Source organism: Sinocyclocheilus anshuiensis, unplaced genomic scaffold, assembly GCF_001515605.1.
Source record: "Sinocyclocheilus anshuiensis isolate Anshui unplaced genomic scaffold, SAMN03320099.WGS_v1.1 scaffold78, whole genome shotgun sequence".
NCBI lineage: Eukaryota > Metazoa > Chordata > Actinopteri > Cypriniformes > Cyprinidae > Sinocyclocheilus > Sinocyclocheilus anshuiensis.
This window is the reverse complement of record NW_015544250.1, coordinates 3,932,125-3,952,859: the sequence shown is the minus strand read 5'-3', so window position 1 is coordinate 3,952,859 and position 20,735 is coordinate 3,932,125. Positions and strand designations below refer to the sequence as shown.

The window sequence follows — 20,735 nt, the reverse complement described above, 5'->3', positions numbered from 1 at the left end:
ACACACACACACACACACACATTAAACAAAATCTTACCTTATTTTACAATGTAATTGTAAATAATTATATACAACATTTTATAAAACTGATGTTGCATGGGTTATTGTACAATAGCAAAAAAAATAAAATTATAAAACCGTAAAAATAACAGTTTTAGCATTTTATAATTCATTTATATGATATTTGTAAATTAAATCGGTTTATTATGGATAGACAGAGAAAAAAGTGTCTAGATCGGCAGCATTTAATATGATGGAAGCAAGTTGTGATGTGCTGTAGGTGTACACACTACTAGCAGGTTTACATGCACCTTAATTTGGACTAATTAATCTTTCATCTTCAATAATTAATCTTTTTAAAATGTCATGTAAACACTTCAGTGACACGCATGGACAGCAGATGAAATTTAGCTCTGTAGCTAATTCTGGGGCAGTCCTTGACTGTCCATTGCCCCTGTTAAATAAAGAAATAATAATTAAAAAATAGTGTTTAATTCTGTAGCCCACTGTAGCTTGATTAGAACTGCTCATGTAAATGTACTGATTATTATTCTCAATGCTTTATAACAGTGAAAAAGTTGTAATACAATGCAACAAATGCAACCATGACGTTTTACACAAAACGTTAATTGTCTATTTAAATAATAAATATTATATTTTACATATTTTAGTTTTTTTTGTTTTTGGCTTTTTCTTTGCTTGAGAATTGGGATAAAATGTTGAATTTTCATGAAGAAACTGCAAAATGCAAAAAATCTTTATGGTCCTGAAACAGGAATGTTGAATTCCTTTCTTTTGATGTTGCTTCCTATCTCACAGGATAAATGATGCCAATCTGTGTGGTCACATCTGCAGGGAAACAGGATTTCTCTGTTAGTTCTCCACCTCCTCTAGTCACAGTCGCTGTCTCTCTTCCTTTACCCCCCCGCTCTTTCAGCTATCTCTAGAGAATATGTGCTGACTGAGGCAGTTTGCAGCCCAAGTAACTGAACTGAAAGCAGCACAGAAATCACACAGGGAGGGGGGGAGGGTTACAGCGACTGAAGAAGACGAGGATAAAATGATGTGATCTGCAGTCGCCCTTAGATCATGCTGGCCAATCGAAATCAATCATAGAGATGGGATGAAAATTATCCTGGATGGTGACTGAAGTGACTGTGATGAATCCCTGACAGAAGGTGAGTGTTGTGAAGGAAAAGGAAATATATATTGAAAGAGTGAAATAGAAATGGCAAAAGACAGTATAAAGGATAGTCTGAGCGAAATCAAAAGATACAGAGACACTTAGATATAGGAAATGTAAAATGTAAGGATAATTCAGCCAAAAACAAGATATCTGTCATCATTTACTCACCCACATGTCATTCCAGTCCTATATGACTTTCTTTCTTCTGCAGAACACAAAAAAGGCTTTAGAACTTCTAAAAGGACGCAAAAGCATCATAGAAATATTTCATATGACTCGTACCCTTTATTCCAAGTCACCTGAAGTCATATGATAGCTCTTGTGTAAGAAACAGACCAAAAGTCATTATTTACTAAACACCTTGATTGCTGAATCATGGAACATTCATAAGAGTTAATTAAAGAAATAGCAATATCTGATTTGTGAATGGCTTCTGAGTCAGATCTTTTTAATGAATCTGTCGATCTGGTTCACAAGACTGGTGTGAGCTGGGTTTCCCAAAAGCAGTAGATCATACAAACTGTTGGCACCAATGGTCACTTTGATCTACTTAGGCGTTAAAATGCTTTTGGGAAACAAATCCCTGAATGATTCATTCATGACTGACTGACTCTCACTGACTCGATGCCACAGTGGTTAACAGCTCACTGGAGGGGGACATGATCAGTAAATAACATTGTAAATTTTGGTCTGTTTCTTACACAAAGCTGTCTTAAGACTTCAAAACACTTCACATAGTTGTATATGACCATCTTCTTTTTATCACCCAGTGATATGTTAAAAGTTAGATATAGTACATCCTACTTTGCTTGCGTACATTCAGTACACTCACATAAAGCAGTATATATTGTATAACAAATCTATTATTGCTTGTATCATTTCAAAATGTATACTATATTATCTAAATGCGACTATACACTCTAAAAAATGCTGGGTTAAATATAACCCAGCGCTGGGTTGAAAAGGGACAAACCCAGCTTTTGGGTTGTTTTGACCCAGCGATTGGGTTGTTTTGACTCAGCCCAACCGCTGGGTCAAAACAACCCAATAGCTGGGTTTGTCCCTTTTCAACCCAGCGCTGGGTTATATTTAACCCAGCATTTTTTTAGAGTGTAAGGCATGAAGATATGAGATATTATAAACATTAACATTATGATTTCTGTAAAGCTGCTTTGAAACACTATTGTGAAAACTGCTACATAAATGAATTTGACTTGACTTTTATGTTACATTTATACCTTTATTCAAATCTTAAGAGCCTAAACCATTGTGATTACATAGAAAAAGTACCTGTTGTAGCGAATCAGCTCATAAGGGAAATATGAATAATTAATCATAAGTTGGGGTTGCCATGGTAACCAGTGGCCTGTGGTCATTCGCAGACATCCTGGCGCCCAGTCTATTGGGTGAGGGGTCTGTGACGACTTGTTAATCTAATGAATAACCGATTTGTTAAATCAAATGAAAAATTGTGTTTTTGATTGGTCCAGACGCTACACTGTCAACTGGAAAAAACGTAAAAAGCTAGTAAATCGGATTTCGAATGACATGAGGCTGAGTAAATGATGACAGATATTTAATTTTTTTTGGTGGACTATCACTTTTAAGTCACAGTCAAGGAGGAAGGAAGTCAAAGTTAGAGGAATAAAGCTAAAACGTCCACAGAGATTTCGAAATGAAGAGGTACGCATTATGTGAACCAGGGCAACCTGAGACTGAAAGCGCAGAGGAAGACTTATTGTGATGAACATGAATCAAAAGATTTTACAGTCAGAATCATCACTACAGAGAGAAGAGAACAGAACGAAAGGAAAAAAGGCAGGCGGGAAGGCAAACTAGGGCAGATCTTGCACTTTTGGCACTGAGAATTGTGTGGGCATCAGTACCGTGCTCAGTATTATTGAGCAAATTAGTACGATTAATATGCCAGTGTCACAATGATGCAGATTCCCACGTTAGCAATATTTCTTCCAGTGTTTACTGTATGGATATTATTTTGAGAATCCTTGCAAAAAGAGAATTTTGACTGTAAAAAGGATTGTGCTAAAACTCAGAACTAGGCACTTTGAGATTCCAACTTTCACCTGCCGTACAATCATATGTCTGTCATTTTAATATTGAGATACAGTACTGTTCAAAAGCTTGGGGTCGGTAAGATTTTAATATTTTTGAAAGAAGTCTCTTATGCTTACCAATGCTGCATTTAAAGAAAAATGTCAAAATACAGTAAAAACAGTATTGTGAAATATTATTATAATATAAAATATAATTTATTCCTGTGATGGCAATAAATAATTAAATTGCCACATGATCTTCAGAAATCATTCTAATATGCTGATTTGGTGCTCAAGAAACATTTTTTTATTATCTATATTAAAAACAGTTATGCTGCTTAATACATTTTTTTTCAGGATTCTTTGATGAATTGAAGGTTCAGAAGAACAGCATTTATTTGAAATAGAAATCTTTTGTAACTGTGATCTATTTAAAGCATCCTTTTGATCAATTTAATGCGACCTTGCTGAAAAAAAAAGTATTAATTTCTTTCAAAAACAGTCTTACTGACCTCAAACATTCATCCTAAAGAAATAATTGTTTGACAGTATAAGACAGTGGGCTGTTCTGTTTTTAGTATGCAGTACAGGGCATGACTTTCAATCCTATTAGGCTTTTGGGAAACGAGTGCAGTTTGAAGCTTGTTGTCACACTGTGTTCTGTACTGATGCTGCAGCAATCGATACATCTAATTTTACACAAATCATTACAGACCTAACTAATCAATATATCTTCATATAGCCAAATGCTTTGTAATACACTGTCCTGCCGTACTGACGAAATGCACAATTGTCCTTAGAGGCCCAAAGGACACTTCTATTGATTTAGGTCATCTTTGACATGCTAATCCAGTGGAATGGGTTTGTGTGTGAATATGCTATACAAGTGGATCCTTGTTTTGTTTTTTTAGGGATATTGTTCCCAATGATCACGCTGATAGAGGCAGGGCATGTGCCGCTATCATTCTGTCATATGATCCCATACATGTGATATACCATTCTAATAAGAGTCAAGCCTTCCGGCATCCCTTCCAGCTACTGACTGTGAAATAAATTCAAATGTTTTCTAAAGAATTGCTTCTTTTGTTCATGGTGTTCCTCAGACGAATCAGCTAAATGAAGCTTGAAATTGAAATGATCCATTAACACAATTGTGTTGTCATGCAGTGAGAGAATGAAAGAGATTATGAGCGGTGCAAACTGTATGTGAGTGTGTGTGTGCTTTGTTCAGAATACAAGCATACTGCATACTACACAGTATATACAGACTATTGTTTAAAATAGTATATTACAGGCTCCTTTAAAAAAATATATATATATAGCAATAGCAATGTGCTACATTGTTGTCACATGGTCTCACTATGTTCCATGTATAAATATTTATATTTAATAAAGATGAAAATTAAGTAGTACTTAATACTTAATTCGGCAAGGATGCGTTACGTTGTTGTTCTTTTTAACTTTTATTAATCAAAGAATGCATTACAGTTTCGATAAAAATATTAAGCAGCCCAACTGTTTTCAACATTGATAATAAATGTTTCTTGAGCACCAAATCAGCATATTAGAATGATTTCGGAAAAATCATGTGACATTGAAGACTGGAGTAATGATGCTGAAAATTCTGCTTTGCCATCACAGGAATAAATTACACTTTTAAATATATCTAAACAGAAAACAATTGTAATAATATTTTACAATATTGCTGTTTTTACTGTACACTCTAAAAAATGCTGGGTTAAATACAACCCAGTGCTGGGTAAAATAGGGACAAACCCAGCAATTGGGTTGTTTTGACCCAGTGGTTGGGTTACTACCCAGAAAGTTGGGTTAAACATTTAACCACCGCTGGGTCAAAACAACCCAATTGCTGGGTTTGTCCCCATTTTGCCCAGCATTTTTTAGAGTGTAGTTTTGATCAAATAAATGCAGCAAAAGAGAAATACTAAAAAATCCCCCCAGACCCCAACCAAACTTCACACTTGAAATGGAAGGTCAAGTTGAGCGCATTGCATTGTGTTCTTATACTGCACAATTCGGCAAGTTAAGTAAGAAATCCTGAAATTTCAGGCATACTGTAAATTTGAATGTGGTCACGATAGACATACTACAGAAGGCGTACTGTGGTAGTATGCAATTCCGTACATAGCCTATGTGTTTGTGTACAATTTAGGGATCTACCATGTCCTCTGCCCCTTTCCAGGTATTCTCACAGTCCTTCACAGCATCCTTTGCAATCTACACAGTGGCCAGCGGGTAGGTAGAGATGGAGCTCCCTCTCTGCATGGCCTGCACTGGGCATGTGCACAACCAAAAACCTGACCAGATGTCCCTCAGCGTTTGTGCTTTTATCCAATGTTATCCATCAGGCATTGATTATTTAAAAGTATGGAAAGGTACTATTTGTTCTGGAGTTGACAGGTCTCTGCTGGATGAAATGTTTTTACACTAACCTGCAATTTATTGAATGCCCGACAGGGATTTGCTATGCTCTGTTTGTTGATAAAAGCCTGAGATTTTTTGCTTGTGGTTGTGACACAGCAGTGAAACGTAAACTAGTCTTGAAGCCCATTTGCTTGTTTTGGCAGAGTTCTCCGATTATTTAGCCTTAGCTGTGGTTTCATTGCATGACCAGACCCCTGCCTCTCTGTATACTTCACATTCATTTTGTATTAACTCTGCATCTGCATCGTGCTGTTTTTACTAACCCTTTCAGGCACTTTATAAATGACCCAGAACTTGATGAATTTGTACCATGTAGTGCTTCAAATGTGTGTGGAGTAATAGTTCAGTCTTGGTGTGTGTGTATTTTTGTGTACTTATCTTAGGGAGATTACAGACCTCACCCCATCAGAGGAGGATATATCTGTACTTCAGTATGCAGCATGGGGACCTCAAGGGAACCAGATGGTGAGGATGAACCCACCGTCAATCTCCGTCTATTTTACTATAGCGAGCCTCCTTAAAATGAACTTTTAGGCTGTGTTTGGAGTGGAATACTAGCTTACTGAATACTGCTCCGTATATACTGTGCATTTTAGCATCACTGATACTATTTAAGTTTTACATTTTTGAGTTAGTCTGTTTTTTTTAAAGTTGTTGTAATTTAGTTGTCTTTTTGTCATTTTTAGTATTTTTTTAAAACATGTCTATATAGTTTTTTTTTAATTAAGTTTTAGTTTATTTACATTTAGTAATTTTAGTACTTCAGAAAATGAGAAATTGTGGCAACTAGCTGATATAAAATATATAAAAAAGTTTTTCATTTTATATTTGTATGTTTTATTTTATTTCAAATAATGTTTTTTATTATAATTTTTATTTTTAAATGTATTTTTGATGTTTATAAAAGGTTATGTAATCTCTGGCAGTCTGATCAAATGATGAGTCAAGAAAAAAAAAAGGTTTTCATTTACTTTGGCAATATAGTATAACATTGTATTATAGGCCATAACATTAAAATAATTATGAAACTGTAATATTCTAGCTGTTAATGTGGACTCAGCCCTCATAATTTTTGAATATCCTTGTAATACTCTTGGAATACGGTTTGATCTGTCTGTATTAATGCTGGCTGTGTCTCTTTGTTGACTCCAGGCCTATGTCTTTGAGAATGACATCTACTACAAGCCAGATGTTTCCAGCAAAGCGATGCGTCTGACAGCCACGGGCAGAAACGGAATGGTGGTTAATGGGCTGTCTGATTGGACCTATGAGGGTCAGTGATATTGGACATGTCGTCCCCTTCGATACTCTCACTGCAGTCCATCACTTTAATGAGTCACCTTAATTCTATGGGTTTCTTTGAGACAATTTTGACAACCCCTTGAAGACATTGCAGTGTTCACAAAGAGATTATTATCACATTTGGCCTCATAAATACACAATGAGATAGTTAAATGAGATTTATGATAATCTGCGTAGGTATACGTATGGGTTAATTAGCCTCATCAAAATTTCATGTCTGTCTCACCTTATTAAAATTTAGAGGAGATACTGCTGAAATATCCTGCATTCTGGTGGGCCAAAGACGGCGCACGCCTGGCATATCTGTCTATTAACAACACAGCAACTCCTTTTATGGAGATACATCACTTCCTGGGTGGGATCTACCCTTCTAATGTCCTCTACCCCTATCCAAAGGTAAGAACAGTAGACATACAGCCAACTATTTTGTTTTACAAGATGAAAAAGCCTCAAAATGAATCCAATATCACAGTAAAAGTTTATATTGAATAATTAATGCAGATATATGCACTATTTACTGACTGCAAGAGCATTTATTCTTTGGTTTGATGATGTTAAATGTATTTGCTCTGTACAGGCGGGTTCCAGAATCCCATCAGCCAGTCTATTTGTGGTGAATTTATACGGTCCAGCACACACATTAGAGATGATTCCTCCAGACTCCCAGAACAGCAGGTGAAGTTTGTCTTTAATTATTGTGTGTCCACAAGTACGCATATGCAGTGCACAGGCTGTGGATATAGAGGTGTTAATTTTTAATATCCTTTTTAAAAAAGGTGAAATGTGTCTTAACTGACTATTGCATGTATTATTAAACAAAAACATTTATAATGTTAAAGCAATTGCAAATCATTTGTATTCATTTCACTGTCGCAGTGTTGGTCGTAGGCAACAAACACATTCAAGCAATTCTTCATGATATGCAAATAATTTATGACTCTAAAATCAAGTTTAGTCTCTAACAAATGTGAATGGTAACACTTTAGAATAGGGAACACTTATTCACTATGAACTATGACTTTTCTCTCAATAAATTCCTAATTTGCTGCTTATTAATAGTTAGTAAGGTAGTTGTTAGGTTTAGGTATTGGGTAGGATTAGGGATGTAGAATTAGGTCATGTAGAATAAGGCATTAATATGTGCTTAATTAGTACTAATAAATGGCTAATATTCTAGTAATATGCATGCTAATAAGCAACTAGTTAAGAAACCCTAAAATAAAAGTGTTACCGGCATTTTAAATGCATCATGCATTTGCAAACTGAAGAAAATGGGTTTGTTGGGCAACATCATGCAATGGATTATTGAGAGTGGTTTGATGTTACTCACTGAAGATTTTATTACATTTGCAATGAGGATTTTTTTTATGTTGTCCCCAACCCCCTCAGTTCTTTGTACAGTCCCATAGTCCTGTAGCAAAAAGTACAGCCTGCATCATCCCAGGTTTGTCGGTGTGAGCTTTCCGCATTTAGATTGTAGAATTATTGGCCATTCTTCAGCGCAAATATGTTTCTGCTCTACCAGATTAGATGGAGAATGCTGGTGGACAGCAATTTCAGGTCTTACTGCTGATTTTCAATTGGATTCAAGTCTGGGCTCAGGCTGTGCCGCTCCATAATACCAACCTTCTGTATTTAAGCCATTCTTTATTGTTTTTGCTGTGCTTTGAGTCTTTGTCATGCTGGAAAATTAATCTTCACTCCAAGCATAGCTTCCAGGCTGAATTTTGTCCTTTCCAGTTCCTCCTGGTGAAAAATCATCCCCAGAGCATGATTTTATTAAACGTTTTTTTTTCCAAGGTGAGTCCCTTGTGCTTAAAGTCTCATTTTGCTACAGAGATCTGGCCAGTCATGAAAAGGAGAATCAGACAATGACGATCACAGACTGCTGAGCATCTGAAGTCTTGTATCAAGTGAGATTGGACAAAATTTTTGCTTGCTAAACTTTTATGAATTAGTATCCTCAATTCCCAAACAAACTCCTAAACACTATAATTAAAAGGAAAGTTGATGTGTCCCAACTTTTTTGGAGTGTGTTGCAGCCATTAAAATCAAAATTTGTTTATATTTACAAAATGAAATTAAGTTGGCCAGTGAAAACATTGGATTTTTTTTCTTTGTACTTTAGTCAATTAAATAAAGGTTAAAGAGAATGAACAAATAACATATTCTTGATTTTATGGCATTTCACCAAACGTCCCAACTTTTCTGGAATTGGGGTTGTATAATAACCCTATATGGGAGTGTCTACATTCCTATTTAAATTTATATTTTCAAGATAGTATCTTAATAAATAATTTAAGTAGTGATTCTGAATGCACTGTACACTCTCTCCTTCTCTTTCTTTTTGTCTTCCTTACTCGTCTTTCTCTAGAGATAACTACATCTCTATGGTGAGCTGGATAAGCAGCACTTGTCTGACTGTGCGCTGGTTGAACCGGGTCCAGAACCAGTCTGTGCTGTGTGTGTGTGAGGCCACGACAGGAGCCTGCTCGGAGGTGAGGGGTTACCAGCTCATCCACTGCAGCCCACTGGGTATCTTTACCTGAAAAGTGTCCATCGATTCTGTTCTCATTTTGTATTCTGCTCAGAACATGCAGAGAATCTCTTACTTCTATTCTGCCGACTCAGCCTATAATTTCCTTCTGGAGGCGTGAAAGACTAACTCGGCTTTACTTTTAAGCCTCAGTTGTAATGTGTAGCTGGTCTTAACACCTAAAGGTCACTGCCTTTTTATGTATGTGCTAGTGAGCGATTGAATGCATGTGCACAGGAGTGTCTGCGTCTGACAGAGATGTGCAGTCCTTGTTTGATTTCTACACTCTGTGTGTTGACAAATCTGTCAACAGTGCTTTATAATTGGAGGCATTGGGAGCTGTGCTGAAATACACAACAGAGTGCAACTGTCGTGTTCTGAAAGTACAAATCCCATTCATTTTCTCCATCGAGAAATGGATTTTTAGCAATAATGTATAATGTATAAATAAAAATGTGCTCTAAGGTTGTTAAGCAATGATGGATGATTCTGTTGATGGCATAATTTTTTTATTAAGGGATTTCAGTTTAATTAAAAAAATTAGTCTCCACACAGATTACTTAATATTCAACTTTGTTACATATAATATTATATACAGAAATGTATATACTCTGCTGTTCAAAAGTACTTCAGAGTCACATGATCTTTCAGAAATCATTCTAATATGTTGATTTGGTGCTCAAGAAACATTTCTTATTATTATCAATGTTGAAACAGTTTCACTGTTTAATATTTTTGTGGAAACTCCTTTTTATATAGAATGTTTTTTTTTCTTTAAAGATTCATTTATGAATAGAAAGTTCAAAGGCATTTATTTGAAACAGAAATCTTTATAAATGCCATTACTGTCAATTTTGATCAATTTAATACGTACGCCCTTGCTGAATAAAATATGAATGAAAAAATGAATGTGAAAACAGTTCAGGAACTTTAGCCACTGTGGGCAGTCACTGTTACACTTATTTACTTAACAAGCAATGCACTTTAAACTTCTGGATGGTAAGACAAGCTGATAATTATTTCCATGTTCTGACCCATAACCAATATAATGGTTGATATTAAAATTATATATTATTTTGTCTTAATAATAAAAAATGAAGAAAATTTTTTTTTTTTAAATGCTACAAGCTACTTTAGGCATAACAAAATTATAATGTACAATATGAAAAATGGATATTTGATGGCAAAAGTAATCTAAATGTAAAAATAGAGGAAATATGTTGCTTATATCTTAAATAAAGTTCACTTAAGAGCAGCCTAATGGAACAGATGTGGAACTCTAGATTTTCCTGACAGCACATCTAAACTGCAGATAAAAATGAAACATGCACTTCCTTAATGTGATGCCAATGAGAATGACGGATAGATTGAAACTCGGCGTTAGCCGTGGAGTTATGATGTACAACTCTCCCTGGCAGGCAGAAGAGAACAAATGATTTAAACACATATTTTACTTATAATATATGACATGTCTAATCCTGTTAAAACGTCTTTAATCTTCAGAGGCACCAAATGGCGATGGACTTCTGGCACAACAACCAGCGGCAGGTAAGTTCAGCCTCTCGCTCTCTCTCTTTCACTCTCTCTCTTTCACTCTCTCAAGGGAGGCATGTAATCAGTTCTCAGGCTGCATTCCTCGGTTCCTAAAAGCTGCATCCACCTCGGACGGAAATGAATTGCATCAAAATGATGTCGTCTCTCGTTGATCTGTTAGAGGAAAGTATATTGATGGTGGCTTGTCCTACAGGAGGAGCCGTTGTTCACGGCAGATGGTTCTCTGTTTTACCTCATCCTGCCTGCCAAGCAAGGGGCCCGTGGGGAGTTTCTCCACATCGCCAGCCTCCCTGCTCAGGTCTGTGGGTAGAATAATTTCTTACTCGCGTTATGCACACTGAAATTAGATGCACTTATTAACTTCGTGATTAGAAACCTGAAGTACCCAGCGTATATGTGACTTTTTATGGATGTGTGGGGGCGATGTTGAACCCCTGTGTATTGTAAAGTGTTTCTCCCCATTGCATTGTGAAATCTTTCTCTTTATTGAAGTGTAAGACTTTTGATTTGGATAAATAGTTAGGTTTTCAGGTGCACTAGCTCTTAATTTAGATTTCTGTTTGCTTTATTCAAAGTCATTTACAAATGTATATAACGAGCTTGAAGTAACACGTGTCATGATCTGTTCTTATATTCCTAAATAACAGAGATAAAAAACTAATAATAAAATGCAACAAAAAATATAATACTACTACTACTACTACAACTAATATCAATAATATTATATATAATTTTTTTCATTATATTTTTTATAAATATTATATAAATATATTTATTATAACTTTTTTTATTTTCTTTAAATCAGGTATCGCACTCTGACACTTAAATCTAAGTTTCCTTATCTTTCTGTCCACTGCTTGCCATCATAACCCGCCTTCTCTTTAAATCTTATTTATATATATTACAGTATTTCTTCTTAATAATATTTGTTTTATTTCTTATTTTTATATAAATATTTTTAAATGCATTTATTATAACTTATATTTTCTTTAGATCGTGTTTTGCACTCTGACACTTCAATTTATTGTTTTCTTATCTTCCTGCCCAATGCTTTCCATTATAGCTTGCCTTCTCTAGTAAGCTTTATCTATCTCTTTCTCTTTCTTTTCCTTTAGACTTCCACTCCTTCTGTTTCTCCTCGCTTTCTAACATCAGGGAACTGGGATGTAACCTCACTGTGTGCCCTTGACGAGGAGAACGATAAAATGTATGACAGATCGAATTTTATGAGCAAACCATTTCAACTCGAAAGCCTCAAGACTGTGTCGTAAAGCATCCCATAGTCAACCGAACTACCTAATATGAGTAATTATTGAATTATTTACGCCTAGCGATCCCATTTAGCAAAGATGGCACTTAATTAAAATTAATACAGTAATTAAATTTTGAATTGGCTGTAACGACTCTGTCATTTTCTCTCCGTCTTTGTTCTCTAATTGCAACCGCATAAAACAAACCCTCTTGAAAAACCATCCCAGAAGTCATAGCTTTACAGAAAAAAATGTTTTTGTCATCTTTTCAATGCATGAATATTTATAAGTAGTCAGATCTATAGCTCAAATCAAAGTTTAGGCCCGCAAATCGATGACTTACAATTAATCTGGTACTGACAGAAATGAATGCATAGCACTGACTTCCCTACTTTGCATGTGTAACCGCTACAAACCTACTTAGTATGCAGCTGTACGAAGGTAGTATGTGGAGGTAGCCTCTATTATAAGAGGATAAATGACTGTCTACAAATAGTAACTCAAAAACCTTTTCAGATGTACTTAATGTGTCTTTCCCCTGTAGCTATTTTCTGAGTACGGAGGAGTCGCAGCAGAGCAGACACTTATACAGGTAGGTTCTGTCCCAATCCGATACGTCTTTTAAGCTGTAATTGAGTATTTTATCATCACTGTCTAGGAATTCTGTACCTCTCATGCTGTGCTGCGCATTTGCGTCTAAATCAGTCTGACAGCATTTGCATATCCTGTTGTGTTGTGAGATATTTCATTTTCTCAATATGTTCGTGGATTTTGGACGTCCATGTCCTCATTACATGTTGATATTCTGCATCCGCATTGACGTTCCAATTTCTGAGTATGTATGTTCATTGATGACTTGTGTTGTAATCAATTAAATCTTTCTACTCTACATCTGAGATGCATTTCGGGGACATTTGTGAAAAGCCAATAGACTTTTTTCCCCTCTAGTGAGCTCCAGGCAAGAAGCCCGGCTAATTCATTTAACAGGAACGGCAGCTTAGAGAGAGAGAGAGAGAGAGAGAGAGAGAACGCGAGAGGCAGAGAGAGAGAGAAGGTTGAAAAGGAGATGGGCAGAGGGGGAGGTGCTGCGCCTCACAGCGATTTAAAGGGTGTTCTCTAACCTTTGATTAATGCTTTAAGACTCTCACTTGCTCTCTGTGGGCCACAAGTTCTCATAGATTTTTTATTGCGACTATCCAAGCAATATGATGAAAGTGCAAAGGTCCAGCATTGGGCTTAACGCAAGTGGATAATGGAAAACAATCAGCATGTGTGTGTGTATAATGCACTGGAATTTATAGGGACAGTTCAGCCAGAAATGAACACTGTTGTACTATATTTAAATAAGTAAATTTTTATTCATCAAGGATGCATTAATTTAATCAAAATGACAGTAAAGACATTTATAATGTTAAACATTTTTTTTTCAAATAAATTCTTTTGAACATTATATTCATCAAAGAATCCTTCAAAAATGGATCACAGTTTCCACAGAAGTATTAAGCAGCACAACTGTTCGCAATGTTGATAATAAGAAGAAATGTTTCTTAAGCAGCAAATCAGCATATTAGAATGATTTCTGAAGGATCATGTGACACTGAAGACTGGAGTAATGATGCTGAAAATTCAGCTTTGCCATCACGGGTATAAATAGCATTTTGAAATATATTAAAATAGAAAACAGTTATTTTAAATGGTAATATTTGACACTATTATTGTTTATTTTTATTTTTTTGCTGTATTATTGATCAAATAAATGCAGTCTTGATGATCATATGAGACTTCTTACCAAACTTTTGAACGTTAGTGTAAATTCTGAAAACTCTTTCCCATGTCATTCTTTATGACTGACTGACTTCTACGAAATACAAAAAGAGACATTTCAGTGTTCACAATGCTTTTTTTATACAGTACAGTGGGCTGTCAAGAGCCAAAAAGTTTATTTTTAAGTTTAGCTGTTAAATCTCATTTTGACAGTCCTGATTACTATACGTAGCATGAACATTATTAAAAATGTTTTATTTTGGTTTCACAGAAGAAGGTCAGATAGGTTTGGAAAGACATGAGATTGACTAAATTATGTGTGTTTATTTTTGCATAAACTTTTACTTTAACTGTCAGAGTACTTTAAGTGTCAGAGTAGTTTGATTGTCGTCGATAGCATTAACATTGATGATGAATTGTGAAATAATGAAATGCATGCTTGTTGACTAGTGTGGAGCTCGGAGGAGTGTTTCATCGCCAGTGTCTGACAAGCAACCTGTTTGAGCGATGCAGTGTCTTCAAAGCAGACTTCAGCCCCAATCAGACATACTTTACCCTCTATTGCTTGGGTAAGATCACACCGTCTCTCATGCACAAATGTAAACACACTTAGGTAGATGAAAATAGATTGATGTTTCTCATCTCTGTTATACTTTTTCAGGCCCGGGTGTCCCAAAGGTGACTATTCACAGCACAAGTGACCCTTCCAGTGAGTAGAATTAATATTTTTCTCATAACAAGCCGTTTGTGGTTGTATAACAGAAAGAAAGATTTTAATTGCTAATACAATTGTGTCAAAAAACAAGAATTGTTTATGTATAAATGCACCTTAGTGAACATTGTTATAGTTTGCCGTATTAAGCATTTATGTCAAATATGACTGTTATTATTGTTCATACTTTGGATTATGGGATTGTTTGAATTCCTTGTCTGTGGAATTTGTCCTAGATGTTTGTACTGTAACTTTGTTCCTCAAAAAAAAACGGAAAAAAAAACCGCAAACTTATTCAGCACAGCTGTTTTCAACACTGACATTAAGAAATGTTTCCTTAGCAGCAAAACAGTATATTAGAATGATTTCTGAAGGATCATGTGACACTGAAGACTGGAGTAATGATGCTGAAAATTCAGCTTTGCATCACAGGAATAAATTACATTTCAAAATATATTCTTATAAAACAGAAAACGGTTCTTTTAAATTGAAATAATATTTCACAATATTGCTATTTTCTTTCAAATAAATGCAGCCTTGGTGAGCATAAGAGACTTCTGCAATTAAAAAAATCATACAGACACTAAACTTTTGATCTATAGTACTTGCATTGAAGGAGGGCTCTGAACCATATCTAAGGACTAGAATATCATAGAGAACCACCTATAAACTACCTAGAACACCTTAATGATCGCATAGAACCACCCAAGCAGCATTACTTCACTCACTTTAATTGCCAATATGATTCTGAGAAAAAAATTCATTATATTTTCGTATGAAAGCACCCCAGTAGGTATTTTTAGAGTTTGTTGTAGTGAGAGTGTTCTCTAAAACATCTAAAAGTCTTTCATGGCATCTTGTATTTTATTATCTGGATTCATTATTTCACAGTCTTAATATTTAAATACTCCAAGGTGGTGAACTGTTCTGGTTTTATGCCAAAAATGTATTAAGTTTGTGTGCTTTCCTTGCAGGATACACAGTGGTGGAAGACAACAGCCTCCTCGCTATGTCTCTTGAAACCAAGAGACTCTCTGAGACAGTTTTCCAGACACTTTCCTCTGACAACAGCGGTAAAAAGATTTCTTAAGTAACTGATTACATTCCTCCTTTCAGCATAAATTGATCTCAACCTTTTACAAAGCCAACTAGATTTAAGAATCAATCAGATAATTGTTTCGGTTTTGCTAATTGGATCCTCACAGCTGTACCATTAGTGATGCCTTTGGGGGAAGCCTATTGCAGCGTGTGTATTTTTGCTTATGTGACGTGTAAGGGGAGGTTTGCATGTGTATATAAATTGCACATGTACTGTACATCAGGTCCCCTGACTGTGTTTGTTTGTGCATGTGTGTGTGTATTACTGAGAGTTTGTTAAAAACCAGCAGGCTCATGGGAGCTCATTTGCCAGTGGTTAGAATATTGATGAGTCGTTACCCAGACTTCCTTGCAGTATGATACAGTAGAAACGGACGTTTGTTCTGTTTTAACTGCCTTTGCGAATAATTACAGACCTAGATCTAAAGATGTCCCTGCCTCCTGGGTACGGAGGAAACCTGCATCCTCTCCTTATTATCATGTAAGTGTCTCTCCACACTTCAGCAGTGCCTGTATGATACTGTTAATAAGGCAGCATTGTATTGTATGGAAGCCCTTTTTTTTGAAAAAAAAAATGAGTCAGGTAATTATGAGATAAAATGTGTCTAAAAAGTCATGTTATGTGAGACACTACAATTCAGCAGTTTGAGGTTGGTAAGATTTTTTTATGTTTTTGAAAGAAATCTCTTATGCTCATCAAGGCTGCATTTATTTGATCAATAAAACAGTAATATTCTAATTCTATTCTAATATGTTATTACAATTTAAAATAACTGTTTTCTATTTTAGTTAAGTTTTAGTTTTATATTTTTAAAATGTAATTTATTCCTTTGATGCAAAGCTGAATTTTCAGCATCATTACTTCAGTCTTCAGTGTCACATGATCCTTCAGAAATCATTCTAATCTGCTGATTTGCTGCTCAAGACACATTTATTATTATCCATGTTGGATACAGTAGTACTGCTTAATGTTTTTGTGGAAACATTTTACATCTTTTTACAGGATTCTTTGATGAATAGAAAGTTCAAAAGAACAGCATTTATTTGAAATAGAAATCTTTTGTCACGCTATAAATATCTTTGCTGTCACTTTTGATCAATTTAATGCATCCTTGCTGAGTGAAAATATGAATTTCTTTCAACAAAAAAAAATTTGAACCCAAAATTTTCAACTGTAGTGTGTAAAGTCGCATTGAGAGATATAAAAGTTGCAAATGTGTGGTTTAAATATGAATTATAAAGAAACAAATTTGAGAAATAAATTAGCAACAATTTCAAATTTTGACATTTGTGAGATACGAAGTCACAATTATGAGAAGTTGCTCAACTTGACCTTCCATTTCCAACATGATGGATGAACCATCATGATGGATCTCTTTTTTTGACTTATTATTTGATTAAACTTTCAAATTCTACACAAAATTGAAATAAAAAATGCCAAAAGATTTATTTTTAAAAAATGAAACCAAGATTTGCTGAATTAATACATGTGACAAGAATGTAGCATGCTACAGCTTGAAACATTCATGGTGAGCTAATGTCTACACTTTACTAGGCAGTATGTACTATGGTCAGTGTTGCATTAAGAAAACAAGATACGTGCCGAGTGTCCTGACAGTGACAAATCAGCTCTGATTCTCACACCAAACCAAAGCCCAAAACTTAAGCTTGCCTAAGACTTATTTCTTGCCTTGCAAGCGGCAGTATCTCCTTGTGGAAATGCAAATCTAGTTAGGACTCTTCTCGCCCTCGCCTTAGTTGGTTAGGCTACATGATTTATGAATGCTGCGTTATTAATAAGCAATTTGCACATGCTCGATTGAGATGCAAGAAGTGTTCAGCAATTGCGAACACATTTACAGAATGAAGATCAGTGTGCTGATGTCTTTTTAATCTACAATGTGACATTATATGTCAACACCTCAACCCATCCGTTCTCTGCACCCTTAGTGACAGTATTCCTGGGAGGCAGTCGGTAATGGAGGAGTTTGCCCTGGGCTGGCCAGAGGTTTTATCCAGCCTGCATGGTGTGGCGCTGGCCTGGATCGACAGCAGAAGCCGGGTCTCGCAGGGACAGAAAAGCAGCACCCTGGACCCTCGCAAGCTCAGTTCCCTCCGCATTAAAGATAAGCTTGGAGTCGTGGAGTGAGTCGTTCTCTCTTTTCAGTTATTAAGAGTAATACCTCTGTTAGTAAAGTAATTTTGCACATTACGCCACAAAATATCTGATTAGGAAATGCTTTATGCTCTAAAGCAGACGCTGGGTTTTCTTTCAAATTTCTTGCTCCAGGCAAAAAAGCAATGTTTAGGTCTCCGCAGAGTTAATATGTTGGCTGATTATAAAACACCAGCCATTTATCATAACTCCTAAATGCCACCTGAAATTCGCATGTTTTATTTCAGATGGTTAATGCAGTTGCCGTACATTGATGGGAGAAGAATTGCTGTTTATGGAAAGGTAAAATATATGTTCAAACTAAAACTTCTGATTGAATGAGTCACATTTGAATAAATAGCTGATTTATGCAAGTTGGAAACTGTAAACAGCCTACAGTTAGGCTAATGATCTATAGAGTGCAACTGTATCCGCCCACTTTTCCAAGGTGTTGGCTCTGGAAGAATTTTTTTCCGTAGGGATTTAAAAAAAGTATTCATTAAAACATTAAAAACCATGAACCAAACCAACCAGCTTCGAGGTGAATCAAAACATTACAAACTTTCATTTGAAGCAGAGGAGTATTTGAAAATTGGACAAAAAGACAAAAGTACAAACTATATATATATACAGTATATATACAAACCTTTAAGTATTTTGAGAGTGCGTCAAGACTGGTGTGATTATATCATTCAAGGTGATTTATGGGAGTAGGCATTCCCTGCCGAGCTCTTTTGGTGCAATTTGCTTGCCGCAACTCTGATTGGTGGAATTTTCCTCACAGCATCATGGGTAATGTAGTTTTTCACCAGTAAATTCACTGTTAAACACAATTCTTTAAAAAATATATAATATATAGTATATAATATAATAAATTGAAATAATGTGAACTGATGGATGTAACTAAAGCATATACCATTAAATAACAACCTCAGAACTCACAAGTCTATATTAAAATGTTTGTAAGTTATAGAGTTATTGAGTTATTGAGAAAATAATGGAATTTTTACTTTCAGGACCCAACTGTTGCACTCTATTTTATATATAGCACCTTAGCAATGTGTTAAAAAACACTCTGGGACCAGTTGCATAAACTGCTTAGCCTAGTCTTAAAAAGTTAGTCACCTAATTTTTTTCTTCTTCAAGACTGGTCATAACTTTTTAAAGTCAGTTATAAAAAGGGAGAATGGTCTAATCTGAACCCAAAATGTAAGTCTGATTACCTCTTGTGGCTAGCTACTTGATGGTCAAACTAGTTCTGAAGACACAGTCTTAACATAGTGGCTATGTTTATGCAACTGACCCCTGAACACCTTAGCAACTGCATAGTGACCCTAACATTCTAATACTGCAAGCTCCACCCATATTTACTTAAGAATAGAAAATGTGATGTAGTTGTAGTTACTATTATAAATGGAATTGTTTATTGAACATTGGTGTCTAAAAACCATTAGCCATTGCATTAAACTGATTTTTGCATTGCATCATTTCAAATAACACGACTTAAAAGTGGTCAAATGGATCTAATGCTCTGCCTCTTGTGGCCTATTGCTTTAATACACATCTTCTTAGCAAACAAATCCCTTTGTAGACTTGCATCATATTCTCACTTAGGATATTATGGTGACGCATTGCTGCCACACACATATTTTGTTCCCCCACTCAATTACATAACATAACATGTTAATATAACATGACATAATATCTCGTTTTTATGAGAAAAGATGTTGTTTTTTTCTCGTAATAATGAGATGTTTTCTCATTAAAATTACATCTTTTCTCATAAAAATTAGATGTTATGTCATTAATACGACATAATTATCTCGTTAAAACGGCATCTTTTCTCATAAAAACGAGATGTTATGTCGTAAAAACGATATAATTATCTTGTTAAAACGACCTAATTTCTCGTTAAAACGACATATTTTTTCATGTAATGACATATTATGTCATAAAAACTATATGTTTTCCCGTTATTATAGATATATGGTATATGTGAGCGAGCTAAGCGACTGTCCGCGCTGCTGTCGCCACAGTCTGACATAAACGAGGATCTGCACGCTGCTGAAATTATTGAAATACACTGTTTTAAATGTATTTTAATGTAATGGTTTTAATTGTAGCGGCATGTTTATTAGGATTAATCTCCAATCTGTCTACAATATAGTGCTATCCAATAACTGCACTCAGACCCATGACTCGTTTAGGCTATGATCAGATCAAAACAGTTATTTATTTAATATTAAACACTTAATATTTCTTTATTTGAATGACTGAAGTTTGATTTAACAAATTGAAATATGAAATATAAAGAAATAAAGAGATTTAGTAATAGGCTAATAATAATAATAATAATAGACTAATAATAATAATAATAATAATTATTATTATTATTATTATTATTTCGTTCTGTTTGAAAACTGGCAAACGAAAATTAAGCTAGATTTTTCGTAGGCCTATTTCTGTTCGTGGGTAAACAAATGAGCTTATGCTTTAATATTTGTTTCACATGCGTGGGCAGCTTTGATACTTTAGTCTGATTATATATTAATTATGTATTAGTGATTATATATTATTAAATGATATCTTTAGCTGAATCAAGCCGCGCATAGCACCGCGCATCGCGTTCTTCTTATGGCTAAAATTCCAGGCTTTGCTTTATACTGAAGGAATAGGCTG

The 20,735-nt window shown here is 35.2% G+C and overlaps 1 protein-coding gene across 2 annotated transcripts in view; it reads left to right on the top strand.

Moving 5' to 3' along the window:
* The window catches only part of LOC107697970 (inactive dipeptidyl peptidase 10-like), a 47,246-nt gene that overhangs the window by 22,691 nt on the left and 3,820 nt on the right, over nt 1–20,735 (top strand). For both annotated transcript variants that reach the window (XM_016498870.1, XM_016498869.1), the window contains exons 6-21: nt 5,444–5,496; nt 6,069–6,150; nt 6,838–6,958; nt 7,229–7,383; nt 7,565–7,662; nt 9,362–9,485; nt 11,027–11,071; nt 11,271–11,375; nt 12,193–12,284; nt 12,872–12,919; nt 14,542–14,660; nt 14,753–14,800; nt 15,778–15,876; nt 16,316–16,382; nt 17,852–18,046; nt 18,305–18,359. In XM_016498870.1, coding sequence (XP_016354356.1) covers nt 5,444–5,496; nt 6,069–6,150; nt 6,838–6,958; nt 7,229–7,383; nt 7,565–7,662; nt 9,362–9,485; nt 11,027–11,071; nt 11,271–11,375; nt 12,193–12,284; nt 12,872–12,919; nt 14,542–14,660; nt 14,753–14,800; nt 15,778–15,876; nt 16,316–16,382; nt 17,852–18,046; nt 18,305–18,359 — 1,506 coding nt within the window. The remainder of the gene's footprint in view (nt 1–5,443; nt 5,497–6,068; nt 6,151–6,837; nt 6,959–7,228; nt 7,384–7,564; nt 7,663–9,361; nt 9,486–11,026; nt 11,072–11,270; nt 11,376–12,192; nt 12,285–12,871; nt 12,920–14,541; nt 14,661–14,752; nt 14,801–15,777; nt 15,877–16,315; nt 16,383–17,851; nt 18,047–18,304; nt 18,360–20,735) is intronic.